Source organism: Schistocerca cancellata, chromosome 10, assembly GCF_023864275.1.
Source record: "Schistocerca cancellata isolate TAMUIC-IGC-003103 chromosome 10, iqSchCanc2.1, whole genome shotgun sequence".
NCBI classification, from domain to species: domain Eukaryota; kingdom Metazoa; phylum Arthropoda; class Insecta; order Orthoptera; family Acrididae; genus Schistocerca; species Schistocerca cancellata.
The window spans coordinates 113744960-113770659 of NC_064635.1; the positions used below are offsets into that span (position 1 = coordinate 113744960).

At 39.3% G+C, this 25700-nt stretch overlaps 1 protein-coding gene across 1 annotated transcript in view; it reads right to left on the reverse strand.

Annotated features, from left to right (window-relative positions):
• LOC126106466 (ADP-dependent glucokinase) overlaps positions 1–25700 on the reverse strand; it is an 85342-nt gene that overhangs the window by 3418 nt on the left and 56224 nt on the right. The window contains exons 6-7 of the mRNA XM_049912750.1: positions 19746–19852; positions 11725–11902 (exon numbers count right to left, since the gene is read on the reverse strand). Coding sequence (XP_049768707.1) covers positions 11725–11902; positions 19746–19852 — 285 coding nt within the window. The remainder of the gene's footprint in view (positions 1–11724; positions 11903–19745; positions 19853–25700) is intronic.

Here is a 25700-nt window from a genome sequence, read left to right on the forward strand (position 1 = left end):
GCATGAGAGGGTCGCCAGTTCGAGCACCTGCTCTAAGTAAACGAAGTCCTAGCTACAAAAAAACACCGTTTTCAGGGCCAACACAATTTTTAAAAGACTTTCTGTATGCAAACTAACAGCTGTTGACAGATTTGTTCCCAGTACGTCTTAACATGAAACTACAATGGACGTGTCAGGACCCCGGTGAATTTACCCCCAGAGCGGAAGGCTGGTGTGGCCAATTGGAGCGTGTGGCGTCAAGTTTCCGTAGTTTAAAAATTGTGCTTTGTCGACCTACACAACATTAGTAATTTTGGTTCCTACTGGCATCAGCTATCCAGGGTTAAAATTTTGTGACAATTTTTCTCCACTCTGTATAAATGAAACTGTGGATGTTCCAAACATGTTGCTAACATTTCTTACTTCTTTAGCTAACAGAGAGAATTTCTTGTTTTATTATAATTTTTTCAGACACCTCTTTATGAGTAAATGAATTTCCTGAAAATCACTGATAATATGAAGTTTAACAATTAATGATTTTAAAGTTCATGACCAGCAGTTTATTGTATGCAATAACCCTACTTACTATTTTTATGTCTCTTCCAAGGGAAATAGTAATACAAGGCAGAGATATATAAAAAATTAAGGAGTTATTGGGTATTTGGTGACGTATGATGGGTCTCGGTTCTATTTTTGTATATTATAATGATTATTTTTTGGGAGTTTGAAATGTTATTCTGATTGGATGAAGCATATTTTGTTGTATTTGGCCATGTTTCTTTATCAACTGACTATAATAATATTTGCTGTAGATGGAGTGGTGGAAGTCAGTTTTTGAGTCAGGCTATCATGTAACTCGCAAATGAATTATGTTATTGCCACAAACCAAATGCCAAGTAACCCGTTTCAATATGTAAATAGGGATACATCATTACTTGCCTGACGGGTGAGGCACTGAGTAGCAAACAGACAGGAAGAAATGACAAAAAATTGCTTAACATTCAAAGTCTTTAATTGCTAACACACAATCACAGCACACACAAACTTTGCTGCAAGCACCGTACAGTGGTGTATTGCAATTTATTAACCTGAGAATTTGCAAATTGTGGATAAACACATGCTTGACCACCCAGTCGCAGTGCATGGTACACACCGTAACGTGATTGACTCCTACAGAATTTGGATACTCACAACACTCTCCACTCTTTATGAACTGCAAAGAGAGGAGCTGCTCCTCATACCCTCATACACAGCCATGTACCTTATTCACATAACACTGTTAGTGACAGTAACTGACACTAAACCACCCCCCCCCCCCCCCCGCCACTTCCGTCTTGCCCCCACACCAAACTCTCATATCCTCAGTTACTTTCTACAACACCTTAGACACTACATTGAAACTGGCCTCTCTACTCTATGCTATGTGTTAGATTCCCCCCCCCCCCTTCCCGCTGTGATCTTTCATAAACCATACTGAGTGTTTCCTCCACTTCTGTATTCTACCCAACTTCCATTTCCTCACCATCCCCTAAAGTCAAGGTCACCGACTGCCAGAGTCAGGATACAACATTGGACATGTGTGTGCTTATTAGGTCTAAAGAAGGACTCTGTTTGGAATCTACAGAACATTACTTCTTTTCTATGTGTCTGTCCAACTTTCATGTTTGGTAAATTGACAGACTTAAGTATTTTAAAATATTTCATTCATCACTACCAGCTCCAGGCACCACCCATATTCAGATACATAACACACCATAATGAAAACAAAGTTACTACATCAAAGCCATGCAACTACACTGGATAGAGTGTTACACAAACACTATAATTACCTGATGGTGTACCTACAGATGTAGATGACCATTCTTGTCTCTCCATACAAAAATTGCATGCCGTGTGTATTTGTACACAGTATAGTTATCAATATTCATCATCTAAAATATAACTGCATGAAATGATTGTCGTTGTGAGCACAATAGCATTACCATACTTTACAATTTCCCATAGAACCAGTAACAACAAGAAGACAAACCTTGTGGTGCATAGCTACAAATCATACCCATACATACACACTTGTTTATGGAACTGACACACACATCACTGTGCACAGGAAAACTGTAACCGTCAATCACAGAGCGAAAATTAAAAGGATCTTACAATACTATCAATACACTATTTCAAAGTTCACTTAATGTCTTATTGTAAGTTACATGGGAGATGGGGATATAACATGTCAATATTTGTACATTATGGATGACATCCGTAAAATGTTTGTTTCCAGCACTGCCATACTACAGGGTGTCCCAATCTAACCTCCCTGATTTCAAAGACCCAGAAGAGAAAAACCACAGTAGATACGACAATGAAAAATGCACTACATTGTAGAGCATCTCAAAGAATTTATATTCCCACGTCAGAAGTGCGAAGTATCGTCGCCAGAGTGCAGCATGGTTAATAGGCATAATATTTGGATTTGGGGTTCGCAAAATCCATACGCTGTTACTGAACATGTTCGTGATAGCCCTAACCTAAACGTCTGGTGCAGGCTAATGCACGAAAGGACTCTTGGACAGTTCTTCTTTGCTGAACAAAAGCGAATGGGTCAGTGTATCTGGACATGTTGGAGTAGTTTTTGTACCCTCAGATACAAGACTTGCAAACCAACATCATTTTTCAACAAGATGGAGCTCTGCCGCATTGTTTGCAAGTTCCTGGATAGGAAATTTCCCAATCGTTGGATCGGACATGGAGGACCCATTGCCTGGCCACCATGTTCACCCGACATTATGCCGCTTGATTTCTTCATGTGGGGATTCGTGAAGGACCGTACATATGCAACCAAAGTGGACGATATTACTACGTTGCGATGTCATATCACTAATGCGATTGCACCGATAACAGAGGAAATGTTACAAAGAACTTGGCAAGAAATTGAATATAGACTAGATATTCTTCATGCTACAAATGGTTCACATATGGAAGTGTATTTATGATAAATAAATAAGTTCTTTGAGATGCTCTACAATGTGATGCATTTTTTTCTTGTCATATCTACCGTGGTTTTTTTTCCCCCTGGGTCTTTGAAATCAAGAAGGTATGAATGGGACACCCTGTATTATTTAGAATGAATTAATAAATAATGTTTTACCTGAATCTAATTTCTTACGTTCATTCTGCTACAATGATGTCATGAATTGTCATTATCAGGTTTTTTTAATGTATTCACTAACACACTGTTTTACACTCAGGCATCTTTACAAGTCCATCTATACTTCAATATTATGTACCAAGCTATCAGTTTTGAGATACAACATTACATATACAACTTACTGTAATTGTAATGAATACACAAGGTATCAACATTCATGTTCTGTTTATGAATTATGTTCTGACATTTGTACGAAATGGTTTCTGTACCAATGCTTATGTGCGATACTACTAGAATAAGACACAAGATGTACTTTGAAATGGTGCAATGGTAGTTCTGTAAGAAACTTTGTATTTTCACACTCTGACAGTCACAATTTTTCCGCAAAAAGTCATACTTGTGTGTCAGTTCCATAAACAGGTGTATGTACCTACGCATCACAAGGTTTATCAGCTTCTTGTTAGGTGTTAGATGTGATGTTTCAATAGTCTGGTAAAGCTATTGTTTATGGGTTTGCAGCACGACAAATCAATTGCATGACAGCAACAGGTGTTAGCCTGTTTGAATTAGAAACAGCCAAAGTATCAAGATTCACTTTTTATGTTATTGATGACTAGTTTCACGTTACCTGAACCAGTTTTCAAATCATCCTGCAAGATGGAAAGCTAAAATAAGATGTTACAAAAATTATTTAATGCATGTAACAAGACACATTGTATTGTAGCAACATATATGAATCAGACAGGCAAAACAGTATTTTCCAAAATAGCATATAAACCATGTCAAGATTACTTTAAAGTCAGTACCGCCATTAGACTGTTGTTTATTTGCAGTGTTACATTTACACTTACACAGTGTAAATGAAACACTGCAAATAAACAAGAGTCTAATGGCAGTACTGACTTTAAAGAAATATATTATAACTGTGGCCCCACATTATGAAAAAATTATTAAATGTCAAGATTACACATATATATAAAACCACGGCAAGTTTAACCATAAACAGTGACAGAATAAGCATTTAACTGACAGTCTACTTCCTCCACTGCCACAAGGAATCCTCAGGCAGAGAGTGCACAATCAAGGTTGAAGAGAATGTCTTTATTACAACTAGCAAACATCAAGAATAACGTAATTAATACAATAAAAGTGCAAGTCAAGTACCACACTTAAGCTCTTTAATTTTTTTCTGAAAACAGGGCATTTAAAATCAATGAACAGTAAATAGCTACAGCACCACTCACAGTATACACAAAAAAAGTCATATGCTATAGTGACACATACCATGATTCACTGTAAAACAAAGTAACGTGGAAAAAAACAAATAGTATGACACTGAAAAATCACCACCACTTTTTAAACTTGTAAATCAACACTTAACCAGAAACAAACCTAACAGAATGTGTATATATAAAAATCCCTTTTAAAGAACACTTCATTAGTGAAGACAGAAATTAATATGCTATGTTGTCTCTTACACTGTACCAAATGTTGGGGCCCATAAAAGCATATATCAAATTGACATAGTTGTATGACCAAATAGTAAAGTATGAATATCAGGCATGTAAAAGGGAGAGGTGCAGAATGGAAGAACTTGTAGAAGGGGACGACAACATTCATAGTCAACTCCTTTGCATACAATTAATTCATTACTGCCCCTCCTTTATGCCATCCCCGTCACCTTTTCCACCAGGTTTGTAGTGACCTACTCTGCACAAGTCTTGAATCCCAACCATTCTCCGACTTTTATATAAATCATTTTTACACACCCTTCTGTCCCCCATCCCCTACCCCATTCTTTAACCCTTGCATTGTTTGTGCGATATATTCCTGTGTATCTCTCATTGGTTGTCCCTTATATTTTATCATTTCTGCTTTCTCAATCACCTGCTCCCTCTTGCCCCCTCCATTAGAAATAATTTACGTATACCTTATTTTATGTAGTCTATTTCCTTGCATTCACCGCTCGTTGATCATCAGCTTTCCCTCCTGATGCAGCTTCATGGCTTATGCACTAACCGATTAACACAGCCTTCAATTTCAGTGAGAGCTACAGTCTGTTAGTACCTATCAGTTGCTGTTCATTGGGAGTTGTTATGATACAATATGTTTTAGTTTAGTTCAGTTTAGTTTTAGTAAAGTAGTCTGGGCCCCTTTTACCAGCATATGGGTTATGTAAGGATTTTTAGGAACGACCCATGTGAATGATTTGCAATGTTATTCCTTAATATATTCTCAGTTCCGAGTCTTAATCAACTGTAAACAATGAAATGCAACATGTTGCATTTTTGCTCCAAAATTTGCTAACAAGTTTGTTCTCACTACTATTAAGTTTAGATTGTTTTATATTCCTGTAAGGTTTTTAGCAAGGCCTACATAGATAATAACAACTGGGTATACATTAATAGGTCTGTATTTATTAGTTTTGTCTTGGTTTATTTTACTGCCCAACATTCTGGGCAGTTCGGCGCAGGTGCTTGTTCTGTGATCCTGTATCTCCTTGTTGACTCCTTTTATCAATCCTCTCTTTTTCCTTCTTCCTCTTCCCACTTATTTCCCCCCTAACCTTTCCCCTCACATCCTCCACCCTCCTCCCCCCCCCCCCTCCCGGCCCCTTTTTCCTCCTGAGAGTTGTTCCATTCCTGCCTCACCCCAAGATGGCCTCTCCCTTTCCTTTAACCCTTTCTGTAGTTTACATATCTGCTATTCCCACTTACCTGTTATATTATATAGATATATAAAGTTGCTATGGCCAGGGTCAGAAAATCCCCACAAGATAGAACAGTTGCAATAAGACTCACCTAAATTGAATTTTTGTGCCATATCCCAGTGGAAAGTTTAGAGAAATTTCTTTTTAAGTGGAGCAGCTGTAACTAGTGTTTGCTATCTCTATGTGCAAGAACTATGGCTCTCTGCTCAAGCTGAACCACATAACTTTATCTGACAGCAAGATAGTGCATCACCTAACAGGCATAACTCAGTACGCAATTGGTTGAACAAAGTTTTACTTGACTGCTGGATTAGCTGCAAGAGGCCAATGACAGAGCTAGTTCTGCATGGCTTCCACATTTACACACAATCTGTGGCCATGTGGTTTTTACCTTTGGAGATTCATACAGGATCATATGTATATGGTTCTGTTACCAACTGATCTACATGACTAGAAACAGCATTGTTGCAACAATAACTCCAAACACACTGATCAAGATTTGGCAAGAACTCACCTATCATCGCTATTGAACATTTGTAAGACAAACTGTTTTAGTTGCTCTTTCATTTGATGTAAGTTGAATGTAAGAAATACTACAAAGACTTAAAACCCCTATATTCATTTTGGAACCCCCTGTAGTTTGTTTTTTTCCCCATATTATTTTATGGTTTACAGTGAATGATGATACATATCACTATAACATATGGCTTTTGTCTGCTGCTGTTTACTGTTCATTGGTCGGATAATAACTGAAATAAAGACAGTCCCTAAATCCTGATAGGACATCCCTATCTTAAGTTTCCTTGTGGCAGCAAAAGAAGCAGATTATCAGTTATATGTTTGTTCTGTCACTATTCATTGTTAAGGGCAATACATAAACCCTATAACTACAGTATTAAATGTGCAATATTTATGACCCTTTATCTCAGAACTTTTGGCAGATAGAGACCCAAATTTTTGGGAAGTATAATTTCACTCCTTTCTTGATTAGTGAACCAGAATCATAATATACAGACAAATAATTAGTTAGTTACTACTTTCTAAAATTTATGTTCAACTTTTTTAAACCCACTTTTGCTTCTTTAAGTAAAAAAACACTATAGGTAGAAATGTTTTAGTGGTTCAGCAGCAGTAGTGGTATACTACGAGGTAATACTGTGTAAAATTAGATATATGTACCTGTAAGAGTTTCTGAGATGATGGGTCAAATATTAAAAAAAAAGGCCATTTTCAGGAAATCAAGTTTAAATTTTTCATTTCATATTAACTCACATATGGAGGCATGTCAGCTCCTAGAAACAGCCAGGCCCATAATCAACATTATCTGGATCCTGTTCTTCACCATCCTGCAAACCTGAAGGCTTCTTTCTTTTCCTGCCTGTTGCTTCTTCAGTCATTTCCTCGACTGCACGCTGGGCTTTCACGACCCCAAGTCAATCCATTCCCTGGAACGCCTGCAGTTTGTTGGCTCCTGGAGTGATACCAAGTTGCTCTCGTACCCTAATTCTTCCCTTATTATCATTATTAAATGTTATCACAGTGTCACAAACACCAAAGCGTAGAGTCTTCATTCCTACAAAGACATTTTTAGTACATGGGCTCAAATGATGTTTCTGAAAGACTCATTCAGGTTTTGAGTTCCACCATGGAGACATTTGGAAAGAAGGTCAGGATGAGCTAACTCCCTCTATATATTGGTTTAGTAGCTTCCATCACTGCTGAAGGCATGCTATTGCTGTGCCTAAATTATTCCTCTGTACCCGCTGCTTGAGCTTTGTGGTACTTGCATCCTGAATCAGCACCAGGTGGGTAAAGACCATGTATAGGTGCATTATCAGTGGATAATTTGTGGAAGAATGTAGTCTACACTGCTCTTTTAATCCCTTATGGGCCATGTGTATGGTTTCTTACTGTCATTCCATAATACTGCTGCAGTTCACCAACGTTTTTGTCTGTCAAGTCGTTCTTTACCATTAAAGAGTCTCCACAAAATGCACATGCAATACTGCTATTTCTGTTTACACACTGCAACCAACCTCTTAACATGAACATTAACATGAATTCAAGTAGCAAATAGCTGAAAACCACAGGCTTCTAGATTGAATAGTTCTGGAGAGAGACGTACTTAAAGAAGTCAGTGCAAAATGACTGGATCTTTTTACACTTGCACTATTGACACTGACATAATAAAAACTATGCTTCCAACTCGAATTAATCGACAAATGATGCATCAAATTATTTAGGAGATATAAAATATTATTAAGAGATTATAATCGGAAAATGTTACTTTTTGACCAGTTTCACCATAAGCACTTCCCTTAAGCTTGCCTTGGTTATGTATAATCTTGACATTGTTTACATGCTATTTCTGAAAATACTGATTTGTTTGTCTAGTATGTATATCCTGATATGATATGTTCTTTATTTTGTTATATGCACACAAAATTTGTTGTGCCAGTTCATTGGATGAATTGTAATTTTAACTCTCTGTATCACAGGACGATTTAAAAATGGGATCAGGTAACCTGAAACTAGTCATCAATCAAATAAAAAGTGAATCTCGAAACTTTGGCTATTTCTATAGTTAACTGTCAAAAGCTACTGTCCTCGTAACCATTATCATTTCAGCACTTTATACTTTATATAGGATGAACGTCAACAACTGTGCTATGCACAAATACACACGACACGTAATTTTCGTATGACAGTAGGAGAATGATGTATTTACTTCTGTAATAGGTCATTACTACATCTGCATAACATTACATTCAGTACAACTGTGCGGCTTTTGTGCCTCTTTCTCTCTTAATTATGATGTGTTATATTTTTTTATGCACTTGAAAAGTGTTTTAAACTACAGCAAGGTGCAACAATGTCTTTCTTTAAATTATTGTAGCTGTGGTGTCCACCCAGCAGAAAATATTCTCAGATAGATAGCTCCACCTGAATAAAAGAAATGAGACCATTTGCTTTACTAACGAGCGTGCCATCTCAAGCAATGTCCTCACACTGTAACAGATTTTCTTTAAGTTTCAGTTTACTATGAACATGTTCTTCAGCTATGCTAGAAAGTAAAATCAGTGGAGCACCTGTGCAGCCTCGCAGGAAATGACACGTACGAATGTCTGAGTAATGGAAGGCAAAAAAGGCAGACGTGTTTGAAATCGAATGAATCCTGCACTGTGACTATTGCTAATTGAAAATAATTACAATGTAAACAAATTTGCATGAGCAGATTCATTCTCTTGTGCCCGACATTGTATGTGATATATGCTGATACAGTACAATGACACCTCTGTGGCACATAAACTGGTCATTCCAGCATGTTCCTTAGCAATAAAAGCAGTTTCAACTCTTTAGTCAAAATAAGATTTTCCACCCAAAAAAATTTTTTTAATTAGCATTTTTCCAAAAAGCATCATACGATTTGGTGGTTTTCAGGAATTGCACTAGGGGTGTGTAAAAACAAACAGCCATACAGTTTATTTCAGATAAGGCTTCTGGGCTGAGAAGCCGTGGTCAGTATATAAAAGTATTCCCAAACATTTTGTCTCAGACTATATGATACATCTTCGGATGTAAAAGGGGTAACTGCATAGAAGGCTCACGGGACCCCTTGAATTTATAGAGATGTATAAAGGGCACCACCATTTGTCATGATGCCACATGTGTGATTATCACTGCCTGGTGCCACTGTGCACAATTAAAGGTAATTGGTTGTTATTCTGTTGGTACAAAGTTGGCATCTAAGGTCCCTCTATACATGCACATATAGTAAAGTGTTGTCTCTGCTAAAATACTAGTCCTCATAGTTTTCCCTCTCAGGAAGCACGTTCCACTATGGCTGATTTGTATGACCCAGTCGGCACTTACTTTTGTGTTTGGCTAAGCGGACATTAACACTTTGGTATGTTTCCCATGTACACAACTACATGGAATTTTATATACTCTAGGTACGGCTAGTGGATGTTAAACATCTTTTGCTGTTTTTAAGAATTCCTTTTTTTGCTTGGTGGGTCTAAAGATTGTTTCAAACACACACTTGGCAATGCTTTTCCATTGGAATCTGTAATCCAATAGATAGAAATACAAATGGGCTGATTCACTTACTGCTAGCTTTAAAAAACTGTTGCTCCATTAAGGAAGTGGATTAAGCACTCCACCCAATAAGAAAGAAAGCCAGTACTAATTAGGAACAATGACCACCAACTGGCGAAATTTTCCTCTCTTTTATTACCAAGGTTATGGAAGCATCGATAAAGTGTTGGCTTCAGAATGGCAAAAGATGTACCGCATACATTAAAAAGACCCGCAGTATGTAAAATTCTACGTAGTTGTGGGAAAATACACAACACTACCACAAAATGAAATGTTAACACCCATTTAGCTGAACACAAATGAAATTGTCATCTGTGACAGACAGACAAAGCTGCCTTAAAAGAACACGCTTTCTTAGATGGAAAGCGCAAAGCAAATTCAGCAAACTTTAGTGAATTAAATGCTATATCTTATGCGTATGTATACACAGGTCATCAAGATTTACAAATACCATAATTATTTTAACAGAAATATACAGGGAGTTAAATTTCACAAAATACATTTTAATTGAGAATGATGACACCTGCCAGAGATAATCAAACACTTGACATCAAGTCATGGATGGTGCTGCCTCCTATACATCTTTATAAACCTGGGGGAGGGAGGGAGGGAGCAGGGGGGGGGGGGGGAGGCTTGAACCTTGTCATAGCTTCCTTTTAACTTCCATAATTGTCTCCTGCAGTGAGAGACAAAATGTGTGGGAATCATCTTATAAATCAACCATGGCCTCTAAGTTCACAAATTTTAAATGAATAAACATGGCTGGGAATGCCTACAGTGTACGATTAATATACAATCCTCTCCCTCATTTTCAGCATGCTGTTAAAATTACTGAGCTTTAGCTGCCCACATTATTGTTCTCTCTTTCACATGGGCAATACTTTTCATGGTATTTTTAAGCAAGCTGTCACATTTTATACAGTTACACTGACAAGACATAGAAATTCACCTAATGTGTCATAAACTTGCCTCATTTGTTTATTAGTGTGTGACCAAGATCACAAGCAGAGCTAGCAGCCATCATTCAATAGAGGCCACAATAGTACACTTTATCCCTTATATTGTTCTTAATACACAGGGTGATCAAAAAGTCAAAAATTGAAAATTTAATAAACCACGGAATAATGTAGTTAGGGACGTAAAAATTGACACATGCTTGAAATGACATGGGGTTTTATTAGAACAAAAGAGTATTGCTAGATGCGTGGAAGATGTCTTACACGCGTCATTTGGTGATGATCGTGTGCTCAGCTGCCACTTTCATCATGCTTGGTCTCCCAGGTCCCCAGACCTCAGTCCGTGCGATTACTGGCTTTGGGATTACCTGAAGTCGCAAGTGTATTGTGATCGACCAACATCTCTAGGGATGCTGAAAGACAACATCCAACGCCAATGCCTCACCATAACTCCGGACATGCTTTACAGTGCTGTTCACAACATTATTCCTCGACTACAGCTATTGTTGAGGAATGATGGTGGACATACTGTGCATTTCCTGTAAAGAACATCATCTTTGCTTTGTCTTACTTTGTTATGCTAATTATTGCTGCCATCTGTCGGACATTTTTTGAACTTTTGTATTTTTTGTTCTAATAAAACCCCATGTCATTCCAAGCATGTGTGTCGATTTGTACCTTTCTATCTACATTATTCCGTGATTTATCCAGTTTTCAAATTTATACTGACTTTTTGATCACCCGGTATAAACACAATAAACAAAAAAACTCAATTCTGAACTTCTGGTAACAACTCGATCTTTTGGTTTGTCATCTCTGTACTGTTCTCCACTCACCTCTTCGGAGGCACAGACGTGACGGTGAGCCGTCAGTGAGGCCTTGGCGGCTGCTGCCATTGTGTTGCGCCATGGTGAGCCCTTCACAGTCATCACTGCCTGATAAGCTAACGTATGGACGTGCAAACGAGTAAGCGGGCGGTTGCCGCGGAAGCCTTTACCCTTGCTCAGTACTAACCTGAAACACATTATGATATTTAACAATATGCTCTAGCTACATACAGAAGCATACAAAAATATAAGTATGCTGGAAGATGTACAGGAAGTGGTATCAACAGTAACGTCGCTGTAGTCGAATAGTGCCTAATGTATGCCACTGGCTTCCCAGCATCTCACTGTCACACCAGAGTTCAGGCTAGTGTGCCCAGAAGGCTTGCTCACAAACGCTGTGGAGAATAAGTCCAGCCCATTTTCCATTTGATGACTACATTAATTTACTCATGATAATAGTATTTCTCAACCACTGCACTGTATCAGTGAAACTAAAAGTGTGTGAGGTAGCCATCACATAAAAGCAAAAAAAGGGAGCTACAAGCAACAGAATGAAAGCCACTTGTAGTGCTCGAAATTCAGTCAACAAAATTGTTGTATTGGTGAAAATATAAACTGAAGACTGGTGAAAAACCCATATATCTTGGCGTAAACAAAACTCACTGATTACTATTTGGGGGCAGGAATAAAAGTGTGTTGAGCTCCATGATGTTCGTGCCATTCGGTTACTTTTTTAAGACATATACTGCCCTATTTTAATGTACTGTGTGCTGGTATAGTATTGAATTAAAGCAATGTATACAAGGAAAATGTGTAGTAACGCACTCACCCTCCACAACCTTTCCAACAAACCTCAACCTCCTCTCATTGCACACAGACCCAGTCTCTCCCATCTACTCAATCTCCCACTTCCAGCTCCACTCCCCCCAAAACCTCAAAAGTTCTAGTCAACACAATCTGGAACCACAACACCCCAATTCAGTAGTCAACCTTTCCTCCAAACCTCTCTCCCAATCTGAAACCTCTGTCCTATCCAAAGGCCCCACCTTCAGCCCTACTCCCAGATTCAACCCAACAGCCCTCATCAAAGATTTACTGTCCTACACTCGTAGTCTCTGCTGGAAATATCACTTTGCCATGAAGAAAAATAATCCTAATCCTACTCCTAAAGATCCAACTCCCCAAGACACGATCCAAATTGAACCCTGACTGGAACAGTTTCATCCTCCGTCACAGCGGGACCCACCTTCTCTTCCTCAAAATCACCCTCTCCAAACCTTCCAGGAATTTCTCACTTCCAGCCTTGCCTCTCAATCTTTCTTGAAAAACCTTAATCCTACTACCAACATCACCACAGCTGCAGCCCAGGCTATCTGTGATCTGAAGGCTGACCGATCCATTGTCATTCTTCCAGCTGACAAGAGTTCCACAACCGTGGTACTTGATCATCGGGAGTATGTGGCTGAGGGACTGCGTCAGCTTTCAGACAACACTACATACAAAGTTTGCCAAGGTAATCCCATTCCTGATGTCCAGGCGGAGCTTCAAGGAATCCTTAGAACTTTAGGCCCCCTACAAAACCTTTCACCTGACTACATCAACCTCCTGAGCCCACCGATACTCCACACCCCTACCTTCTACCTACTTCCTAAAATTCACAATTCCAAACATCCCGGCTGCCCCATTGTAGCTGGTTACCAAGCCCCCACAGAACGTATCTCTGCCTACACAGTTCAACACCTTTGACCCATTACATGCAGTCTCCCATCCTTCATCAAAGACACCAACCACTTTCTCGAACGCCTGGAATCCTTACCCAATCTGTTACCCCCGGAAACCATCCTTGTAACCATTGATGCCACTTCCTTATACACAAGTATCTCGCACGTCCAGGAACTAGCTGCGATGGAGCACTTCCTTTCATGCCAATCACCTGCTACCCAACCTAAAACCTCTTTCCTCATTACCTTAGCCAGCTTCATCCTAACCCACAACTTCTTCACTTTTGAAGGCCAGACATACCAACAATTAAAGGGAACAGCCATGGGTACCAGGATGGCCCCCTCATACGCCAACCTATTTATGGGTCGCTTAGAGGAAGCCTTCTTGGTTACCCAAGCCTGCCAACCCAAAGTTTGGTACAGATTTACTGATGACATCTTCAGGATCTGGACTCAAGAGTGAAGAAGAACTCCAGAATTTCCTCTCCAACCTGAACTCCTTTGGTTCCATCAGATTCACCTGGTCCTACTCCAAATCCCATGCCACTTTCCTCGACGTTGACCTCCATCTGTCCAAAGGCCAGCTTCACACATCCGTCCACATCAAACCCACCAACAAACAACAGTACCTCCATTACGACAGCTGCCACATATTCGATATCAAACGGTCCCTTCCCTACAGCTTAGGTCTTCATGGCAAATGGATCTGCTCCAGTCCTGCATCTCTGAACCATTACACCAAGAACCTGAAAACAGCTTTCGCATCCCACAACTACCCTCCCGCCCTGGCACAGAAGCAAATAACCAGAGCCACTTCCTCATCCCCTCAAACCCAGAACCTCCCACAGAAGAACCCCAAAAGTGCTCCACTTGTGACAGGATACTTTCTGGGACTGGATCAGACTCTGAAAGTGGCTCTCCAGCAGGGATACGACTTCCTCAAATCCTGCCCTGAAATGAGATCCATCCTTCATGAAATCCTCCCCACTCCACCAAGAGTGTCTTTCCACCGTCCACCTAACCTTTGTAACCTCTTGATTCATCCCTATGAAATCCCCAAACCACCTTCCCTACCCTCTGGCTCCTACCCTTGTAAGCATCCGCGGTGTAAAACCTGTCCCATGCACCCTCCCACTGCCACCTACTCCAGTCCTGTAACCTGGAAGGTGTACACGATCAAAGGCAGAGCCACGTGTGAAAGCACCCATGTGATTTACCAACTGACATGCCTACACTGTGAAGTCTTCTATGTGGGAATGACCAGCAACAAACTGTTGATTCGCATGAACGGACACAGGCGGATAGTGTTTGTTGGTAATAAGGATCACCTTGTGGCTAAACATGCCTTGGTGCACGGCCAGCACATCTTAACACAGTGTTACACCGTCCAGGTTATCTGGATACTTCCCACTGACACCAACCTATCAGAACTCTGGAGATGGGAACTTGCCCTTCAATATATTCTCTCTTTCAGTTATCCACCAGGCCTCAACCTCCGCTAATTTCAAGTTGCCGCCCCTCGTACATCACCTGTCATTCAACATCTTTGCCTCTGTACTTCTGCCTCGACTGACATCTCTGCCCAACCTCTTTGCCTGGTAGGCACCAGAGGGTAGGTGATGGTTGCTAATAGGGACTTTTCTAAATTGTGAATCACATGCAGTATTCTCGTCACCATAAGAATAATATGCATATAAAAGAGAGAGAGAGGAATTGTCTCATTAGCAAAACAATGACAAGAGACTGCTATCTGTTGTTGCTTAAACTGCTGCCTTCTTTGATAATGATCAACAAGAACCAAATAATAGACTGCGTATGATAGAAGATGTTCTGAACGAGAGTTTTGCGAAAAATTTTCTCCGTTTGAAAACCTTTGCAGGCGCCTCTTTAGTACATTACATTCTACACAGAAATTAGAGTCATCTTAGATTTAAAAATCTAGTCAATTGCCGTGCTTCATTTCTGACTGTATCACTATTAAGCATAAGAATAACACGAATATAAACATGACATGATATGTATATTCTTCCGCATTTGGTGTTGTCTCACTCTAGTTTCGTAGTTTATTAGGCAGACAGGATTTAAATGAGATAGCAGCAAATATGAAACAATACATGGCAAAATGTTTATATGCATATTATTCTTATGGTGACGAGAATACTGCATGTGATTCACAATTTAGAAAAGTCCCTATTAGCAACCATCTCTTCTCACAGATAGGAAAAAATTAAGAACGTAGAGTTGGCCATATTGACAAACATCCCAAACAGTCTTGCCGTCGGATTTTCGTAGTACATTGAAATGTCGATACATTCGAAGATGAACAATACGGAATTTGTATTTACTTCGTTGGATAATGTATGAAAATGCAGTGGTCGAAAGTCGGGGCGGAGAAAATAGCTCGTCTTCCACCTTTTTTTAAAAATTTATTTACTGACGCAGAGGTTTTGACGCCAGTACTTATCTTTGTGCTTACAAAGCATGCCTGTGTAGCGCTACATATATTGGACGGCAGAAGTAAGTTGTGGCGGCACCCACCAACTTTTTTCAGAATTTCCGCTTGCTTTGCACTCGATTCTAAGCCGCAGGCGGTTTTTTGGATTACAAAAACCGGAAAAAAAGTGCAGCTTAGATTCGAGTAAATACGGTACCTGCTGGGGATGACACAGCTGTCAGTCAGTATTGTTGGCTCTCCTAAGACCTGTTCAGATGGAGTTCACAGCTATACAATTTCTTGGCCCAGCAACTGGAAAGAGTGAAGGGAGATGAGATGATCCAAATGTCGCTAACAAGAATGAGAAACAACAATCAGTGAAAGATCAACAATGCTCTCTGATCTGTCGTCATGCTATCTAAAGGTAGAAAAACATTACCAAACTTGACAGTGTGGCTGATATTATATGGAACATACATAAAAACTGGATACATTCTGCTAGAGGTAAATTTTGTGTGTGTGTATGTGTGGGGGGGGGGGGGGGGGGCGGCATACATGCACCTGTGTCCATCTCAGACTACAGTAAAGAGAGACAGGGAAGCTACACACAACAATCTGCTATTCAATTATTATCCGAGGGCAGTGACCATACCACTGTCATAAGTAACTACAGTAGAATTATTAAGATTAGTGCTAGTATAGTAACATAATAGCAGCAGTTGCTGCAGAAAAATCAAGGTGCTTTTAGTACTAGTAGTGACTTTTTTACATTTTTAATGGTTGTATTGCAGAAGTACTACGAGTAGTCTTAACAGTACTAACAGCAGTGGATATAAATATTACTGCAAAATTATTCAAAATAGTTTGAAATAATGAAAACCTATGACTCTTTTTGTCAAAGTGAAGAAACACCTGACAGGGAGAGGAAGAAGATGCTGTAGGAAAGCTACATATAGAGTAACATATATTGAGAGTCCTAAATAGTGCAATAACAACAGAAGGAAGTAGGCCTAAAGATAAGAAAAAATAAATAGTGGTAGACACCATAAACTTAGTTCAATGATCAGAATAGAAGGAAAGGTGAAAGACAGGAAATAGATTATCACAAAAATTCACGTAAATGCTATTCTATATATAAACAGTCCATTGTTGTCACAGGAAACTGGACTTCGATAAATAAATATATAAATAAGTCTATTTCAGCCATCTGAGTGTAAATAATTTTCCTGTAGTCCAAGCACTTTCTCCAACATTATAAACTCAATGTGACTGGACACACTGGAACAGTACATACATCACATTGCATTACATCTAATATTTACGCTTGAGAAGTAATGAATGAATAGAGAGAAAATTTTAAAAGAGGAGCGGAAAGTATACCTGTCAGAGAATATACCTGAAGGATGAACAAAGAAAACATAAATGTGATGAAGAGCAGCGGCAAGGATAATAACGGTGCTCAACATCAAAATTGGGAATGACACTGTAATTGAAGAGATGTATGAATCCTCCTGTCTAGGAAGCAACCAGTAAACTCCCAATTCTTTAAAGAATCTAATTTCCATGTACAAAACAGCTTCCAACATGTAAAAGATTTGAAATTTTGCTTAAAGTTTGTTTGATGTCACTAAGTGCTCTCATTATAAAACACTTAATGAATGTAGTCTGGGGAATATGCACTCCATTTTAAGAAAAAGTAAGTTTTTCACTAATCTCTCAATCATTATGATGTCATAACTCTTGAACGATGTGTCTTCGTGTCATACACCGATGTAATTTTGCAGGTACATTCAGTGGTATAAGTGGATCCTGTTTGCACACTGTGTTGCCAGTAGAATTGGTAGTGGAGAAGTAATAAAAGTAAAATATCATGCCTTATGATGAAGTTTTCCTGCATGAACAGGCAAAATGTAAGTGACAAACTTTTTTCGTTTCATCATTTTGTGTGGGGGTGTCAGTGGAGAGAGAGAGAGAGAGAGAGAGAGAGAGAGAGAGAGAGAGAGAGAGAGAGAGAGAGAAAAGGTTTGAAATTATAGTACTTGCCAGCATGTAAGACACACTTTTTCTCCTTTAAAAATAGGCCAGAAAACTGCTTGAATCTTATAACCTAGTCTTCGCTAAAGGTAGGTAGCTATAAGCTCCATTTCTTTAAAATTTCTATGCCTTAGCTTGAAGAACTTCATTGTTAGCTTCCTTGTGAATGTTGAACAGTCCAGTTGTATAGAGTTCAGTGGATGCACATGAGCCATTGTGAATAGTTTTTATATTGTTCGTTCGGGCTTCATACATTGTTGTGTCTAATGTTGAGATCCACCTGTGCCATAGCTATACTGAGGTTTTAACTGGGGGGAAGAAAAGAAAGAGAGAGAGAGAGAGAGAGAGAGAGAGAGAGAGAGAGAGAGAGACTGTAAAATGGCACTGCTCTACAATTGAATTTAAGCTGCAAATGATTGCCTATGCTAAAGAACATGGAAACAGGGCTGCAGAAAGGCACTGCAGGCCTCATTCAACTGAAAAAATGAGAAGAACTTGACAAAATCAGTAGGATGTTTTAGAGAAAGCACCTCGCGTTAAACATAAACTAATAAGTGGAACTGTTACATGGCCAAAACTTCGAGCAGAACACAGTACTTGGATTTTTGAGACCAGACAAGAGGGAATTTCAGTTTCTACTAAAACGATCATTGACCAAGCAAAAGTAATATCCACTAATAAAGGGATTGCCGAATTTACTGGATCAACATTGTGGTGTTCCAGATTTATGAAGAGGTATCAGCTTTGTATGAAGACCAATACAAAAATATTACAGAAGATGCCAACCAGGTATGAAGAACAAATTGCTTAATTTCATCGAGTTGTCGTTAACACAGCTAAAGGACTGAACTTGAACTTTCGCAAATTGGAAAAATGGACAAGAGTCCCCTAACCTTTATGTGCCTTCTGACAGAACTGTGGAAGGTCACAAAAGCATCATTGTTAAAACTTCAGGACATGAAACGACTTATTACACAGTCATTTTATCCTGCTGTGCTGATAGGACAAAATTTCCAGCACCTTTGATTTATAAAAGAAAGACGCTTCCTAGGGAAGAATTGCTGAAAGGAGTTTTTGTCCACGTACATTGTAAAGGATGGATGGATGGATGGATGGATGGATGGATGAGAAATCAGGTTGTGGACAAATAAAATTTGATCTAGGCAACATGGAGGTCTACTGATGAAGCCCCGTTACTACAGGAACAGTTTTGTTCTCACAGAACAAATTATGTTAAAAATAGACTGAATGAACTGATGATTCTGGCAACTCTAATTCCAGGAGGGCTATTAGTTTACTTCAACCATTAGATATATGTATCAACAGACCATTTAACAGATTTATGTATGAGGAGTGGAACATATGATGCAAACCTGGGCCAATACCTGGCATATCAACAGCAGACTAAATGAGTGAAATTTATGGACAAACAAAAACTATAGCAATTTGTGTCTGTGCAGTAATTTAAACACATAAATGCTTGTGTTTCAGCAGCCTTAAAATCATACCCAACTTGAATTACTTCTCCTTTACTTAAAAAATGTTAATTGGTCGAAGAAAGTACTAGTGAAATTTTTGGCACAGGTTGGAGGAAATGAACAGTGATAATTATAAGAATAACATTTGAAGTAATGGAGGAGGATATTACTACTAATGTCACAGTTACCAACAGAGTGGGGGCAATGTTACAAGTTCCACACTCTAAAGCTACTGCTCTGTTTGTTTCATATTTTAGATGACAGAACAGTCATTTACATGTCTTCCACATCAAGTAACTCATTATTGACATGCGAACTGACTTAAAGACGACAGCAGTGTGAGCAGTGATGGGCAGTACGTACCTGAACACGTGACGCATCTGGTCGAGGACTGTCGCAACTCGAGGGTTAGAGTCTGACACCAGACTGATGTTACCGAACTGGAGGATGTGCTGCAGGTTCGTCAGTTCCTGGTGGGGAATATTAAGCATTTCACAACTTCTAGGTTTTAAAGCTTGTTCTCACAGCTTGAAACAGTACAAGTTGTCCAAAACTACATGCATTTATATTGAACGTGTCCATGCTAAGCACAGAAACAGGCAAGTAAGTAGGAGTATTATTAAATGCTCACAAAATGAAGTCTGAATTAAAAGTGGCTTTGAAATTCCATGTGAATTTTGAACCTGCAGCAGAATGTGTGGCGATATTAAACTTCCTGGCAGATTAAAAGTGTACGCTCAACTGGGACTGAAACCTTTGCCTCTAACAGACAAATGCTCTACAGAATGAGCTATTTGTCACAACTCACGACTTGGTCTGATGACTTTCCTTACACCAGTACCTGCATAGCTTGGTCTGTAGAGCATCTGTCCACAAAACCCAAAGATTCTGGTTCAAATCCATGTCTGGCATGGGGCTTTCTCTCCCAGGAAGTTTAATTTTTGAAACAGTATATAAACTAATTGTTACAGTTCACAAGAGCTGTTACTAACATCACTCTTTAGCAGCATGTGAGACATGGCTATAAAATAATGGTAGTATTACTGCAAAACATTTTATTCCAAAAACATACATATAATCTCCTTCTCTACCCCTACAACGTTCTGTGCATGTTGATGGAAACAGTATCACAAGTCTTCCTCTGTGAGCTCCTCAATGGCGTGTGACACTTTTTCTTTCACTACTTCAATGGACTGAAATCTTGTTCATTTTCATGCAAATTTGACCTTGAAGAATAGATTAAAATCACAAGGTGTTAAGTCCAGTGAATACCATGGGTATTCTAACACTGGGACATTGTACTTCGCTAGAAACCTTTGACACAGAATGTGGTATGAGCCGGTGTGTTGTCATGATGCAGAACATGTGACTTCTTCTTCCACAATCTGGGTCTTTTCCCTTATTTTCTCTTGAGAAAGAAACTCAGTGTAGTAATGTCAATTAATATACTGAAGAGCCAAACAAATTGGAACACCTGCCTATTATCATGGAGGAGCCCCGCAAACATGCAGAAGTGCAGCAACATAAGATGGCATGGACTCGACTAATGTCTGAAGTAGTGCTGGAAGGAACTGAAACCATGAATCTCGCAGGGCTGTCCATAAACCCATAGGAGTACAAGAGGGTGGATATCTCTTTTGAACAGCACATGGCAAGACATTCCAGATATGCTCAACAATGTTCATGTCTGGGTAGTTTGGTGGCCAGCAGAAGTGTTTAAACTCAGTAGAGTGTTCCTGGAGCCACACAATGGACATGAATGGATGGAGGTGATCAGACAGGATGCTTACGTATGTGTCACCTGTCAAAGTCCTATCTAGACGTATCAGTGGCCCCATATCACTCCAACTGCACAGAGCCCCCACCAGCTCGAACAGTCCCCTGGTGACATGCGGGGTCCATGGATTCATGAGGCTGTCTCCATACCCGTACACATCTATATACTTGATACAATTTGAAACAAGACTCGTCTGACCAGGCAACTGTTTCCAGTCATTAATAGCCCAATGTCAGTGTTGATTGGCCAGGCACAGCATAAAGCTTTGTGTCGTGCAGTCATCAACAGTATACGAGTGGGCCTTTGGCTCCTGAAGCCCATATAGTTGATGTTTCGATGAATAGTTTGCACGCTGACACTCGATGATGACCCAGAATTGAAATATGCAGATATTTGTGGAAGAGTTTCACTTGTCACGTAGAACAATTCTCTTCAGTCATCGTTGAGCCCGTTCTTGCAGGATCTTTTTCCGGCCGCAGCGCTGTCTGAGATTTGATGTTTTATGGATTCCTAATATTCACGGTATACTCTTGAAATGGTCATATGGGAAAATACCCACTTCATCGCTACCTTGGAGATGCTGCGTGCCATCGCTTCTGCGCTGACGTTAACACCACGTCCAACTCACTTAAATCTTGATAACTTGCCACTGTAGCAGCAGTAACCGATCTCACAACTGCACCAGACACTTGTTGTTAATATAGGCATTGCCAACTGCAGTACTGTATTCTGCCTGTTTACATATCTCTGTATTTATGCATGCCTATACCATTTTCTTTGGTGTTTCTGTGTAGTTTGACCTTCAGAAACCCAGTGAAGTTCCTTTAGTATCAAAAAGCAATCTGATTATTGATTTGTTTCTTCGAGCTACTTTTTGCTGTTAATAAAGTTGGACCCTTCCAATGCATGGACTTGCACTTTTTTTCTGGATCATAAGTGAAAAACCAACATTCTTCACACGTTATCACCTTTCCAAGAAATCAGGATTATTTTCAGTGGTTTTCGAGGAGTCAATACAAACATTACTATAACATTCTTTATCTTCAAACATGAGAGCTTTTGGCACCAGTTTCGCACATTCATATTAAATTGGTTAGATAAAATTTACTTTATGCATTTTTTGTCAATTCTCACAGTTTCAGCAATCGATTAAATACTCAATTGATGGTCAGATCAAATCAGGATTACACACTTTTCCATATTTCTATCCGTTTTTAATGTTGAAGGGCGTCCTAGATGTGATTTCTCTTCATCGTCTATTCTGCCATCTTGGAAAAGCTCAATCCTCTCAAAAACTTGTGTACATGACAAAACAGTCCTCACCATACAATTCTTTTAGTAAAGAAAGGTTTCAGTAGAAGTTTTTTTCCAAATTTTATGTGAAATTTCATGACAATTCATTGCTCTATTATTATATTTACAATTTTTCCAGCAAAAAAAAAAAACTAACAGCGCTTACAAAAATGAAGAACACGGTCACACTGATTTGTCTATAGACACCAGTGACGCTGCATTCGACTGAGAAGGCTTCATGCTTCACAGCTACTGGCCGTTCATCTTTGGCACACACATACTTAGTCCACAACAGCATCAGTCCCGTATTTTATAGCCACACATCATATGTCACACTATGACTCACATAGTGGCAGAGTTCCAAATCCCACCATCAAATCAGCTGTTCTAAAACTTCAACTCTCACTACTTGCAACCATGCTAGCTGTGTGTTATTCTACAAAAAATCTAAGTATTCACCAATCATACAAGGAATTTTCCACAGCACATTTCTAATATTAAGCAACAACATTTTTCCTTAATTGATTTTGTGGTCTTCAGTCCAAAGAATGGTCTGATGGAACTTCCCACACAAGTATATCCAGTGTAAGCTTCTACATCCCCATATAACTACTGAAATCAATACCATTTGAACCTGGTTTCCATAGTCAAGCCTTTGTCTCCCTCTACAATTTTACTCCTCACACTTGCCCCCATTATCAAAGTGATGATTCCTTGATGCACCATGTGCATTCCATTAACCGATCCCTTCTTTTATTGAAGTTGTGCCAAGATTTCTTTTCTCCCCAATCTCATTTAGATACCTCTTTATTAATTAGTCAATCTACCCATCTAATCTTTAGCATTCTTCTAGGCACCACATTTGAAAAATATCCATTAGTTTCTTGTGTGAACTGCCTATTGTCCACATTTAACTTCCATACAAAGTTACGCTCAGACATATACCTTTAGAAAGGACTTCCTAACACTTAAATTTACTCAGAGAGGGATAGAAGTAATTAACTAACATTTGTACCACGGATGGAACTTAAACACGGGTCACTTGCTTACTAACCACTACACCATCCTGGCACTGTGGCTCACACAGCTTCATTGACTATCTATCCTAGTGTAATGCCCTCTCTAACACAACCCTCAATTCATGCCTTCAGCCCATTTTCTCTTTCTTAAATCGTCAGTACTGCCAAGGCTCTCTGATACTGGAACAGCACCCCAGCTTTGCACGTAATGGGGAAATCTTGTCTGTACCTCAGGTGTAGATGATCTACTGATCTGACAGAATTACATTTTTCTGCTGATATATGAGTCTCTCAACTTTACCTTCAATAAGGATATTATCTAAAGTAATGAACTAAAATGTGTGCCCCGGCTTGGTCACAAATTTTAATTCATTACTTCAGATTTTATCCTTACCGAAGATAGAATTGAGACTCGTGTCTCCAGGAAAATGTAACTCCATCAGATCAATAGATCACTTATAATTTACGTTCAATGTTAGCAAATTTCCCTTTATCAGTAAGGTTCTCTCATTATTACAAGATTATTCATTGTTAGTTATTTTGCTCCCAAAATACCAAAATCCATCCCCACTTTTAGTGTCTCATTTCCCAATCTGATTCTCTCAGGATCGTCTGATTACTAAACTGCATTCCGCTGCTTATGGATCGTTTGTCCTCTGTGTCTTTTACCATACTCAGAAGGAATTTGATGTATACTTGACTTTCGTAAAAGCAGATCATCTTTCAGATATCCCAGAAGAGCTGCGGTACTGGCTGGTGGGAGAAATATCACATCCATTTCATGCTTCTTTATTATTCTTGCAATTTTTGAGAAATATTTCTCATGTATGCTAAAATGGCTATAGACTTTATATCTCTTCTTATTGAACTTATTTTGGTTGGTCTCGTGTTTTCGGTTGCAAACTTCTCTTAATTTGATGTTTTTGTATCCATTCTTATGGAATATCTTTCCAAGTGTACCAGTTCACTCTGTAGAATGCTAGTGTCAGACTCTACATGAGCCCTATATAATGAAGTTTTCAGTAAACATACAATCTCACCGGCTGGTGGCATCCAGGTGCCTAAAACTATAAATCAGTACAGGTGGACTTCGGTAAATGCACTGTCCCAAAAACCCATCTTCCTTATGTCGAGCTAATGCATCCACATATAGTGGACAACCATTCTGTCATATATCATCATTAGGCCGCATAAGTCTGCTGAGAGTCTTATGTCCTTGCAGTGCGGACATGCCTACCCATTGCCTGCAAGTGTGTCTTCTCTGGCAATTGTGTATTCATACAAGACAGTCATCACATGGCATGACTCCGTGCAGGATACAAACAGTATGTTTGTAGGCTATTTGTTCCAGGCTCCATCAGGGCACCAGCTATGCTTCTGAGCAGTCAACTGCACTAGGCAAAGCCTCCAGCAGACCAGCTGCAGTTCCAGCACAGTGCAGTTCAGTTGCTCTCGCAGTTCTGGGCCAGGAGCTAGCTACCCTCAAAGACCATCCACAGGAACTTGATGAGACAAGCCATGAGAATTTGCTCTGTTTCACACTGTTGTCATACTGACACTACTACTCGCACCATGGACGGGATGTCACATGCTGTAGACCTTTTATCACACCAGTAAACTTTGTGTTTGTAATTTCAAGTAATAATGGTTATCTATCATTTCTTGATTTTGGGACAACAGATATTGTGAATTTATACAGTTAATAAGTGTTTTGTATAGCAACTTAAGAATCTTTTTTAGCACAGCAAGCCACCACAATGAAGTGTAGGATGGAAAACATTAGTTTCATGTCCCATTGCAAATTTGACATTTTTGTGAATGGAGTTATATTGTTCAACAAACTCAATTTGTCGTTGCATTGAGTCTAAAGTGTGAATTTGCCATTAACATATCTCCAAAACGTTGACAGTTTTACAACTGCATAGGTGGCAGATATTTCTTCAAAATCCTTCATAAATCAGCTACTAACAATCAGCTTTTCCTTATCACCCCATCCAGTAAGTCTCTCCTGACCCAGCACTCTGAGTGGCATTTCTGTCACTCCTACCACTTCCTAAAACTCTACAGTCATTTCCCTTCATCCCTCTTCCTTCTCCTTCAATCCCTCTGGTAGAAGAAGCCCTTGGCTCCAAAAGCTTGTGCATTTCCATACCTTATGTGTGTTTTCTCCTGCTGCCACTTAGTGAATAGATTTTTTATCTGTCCATTTTATATTGTATTTTCAAACAT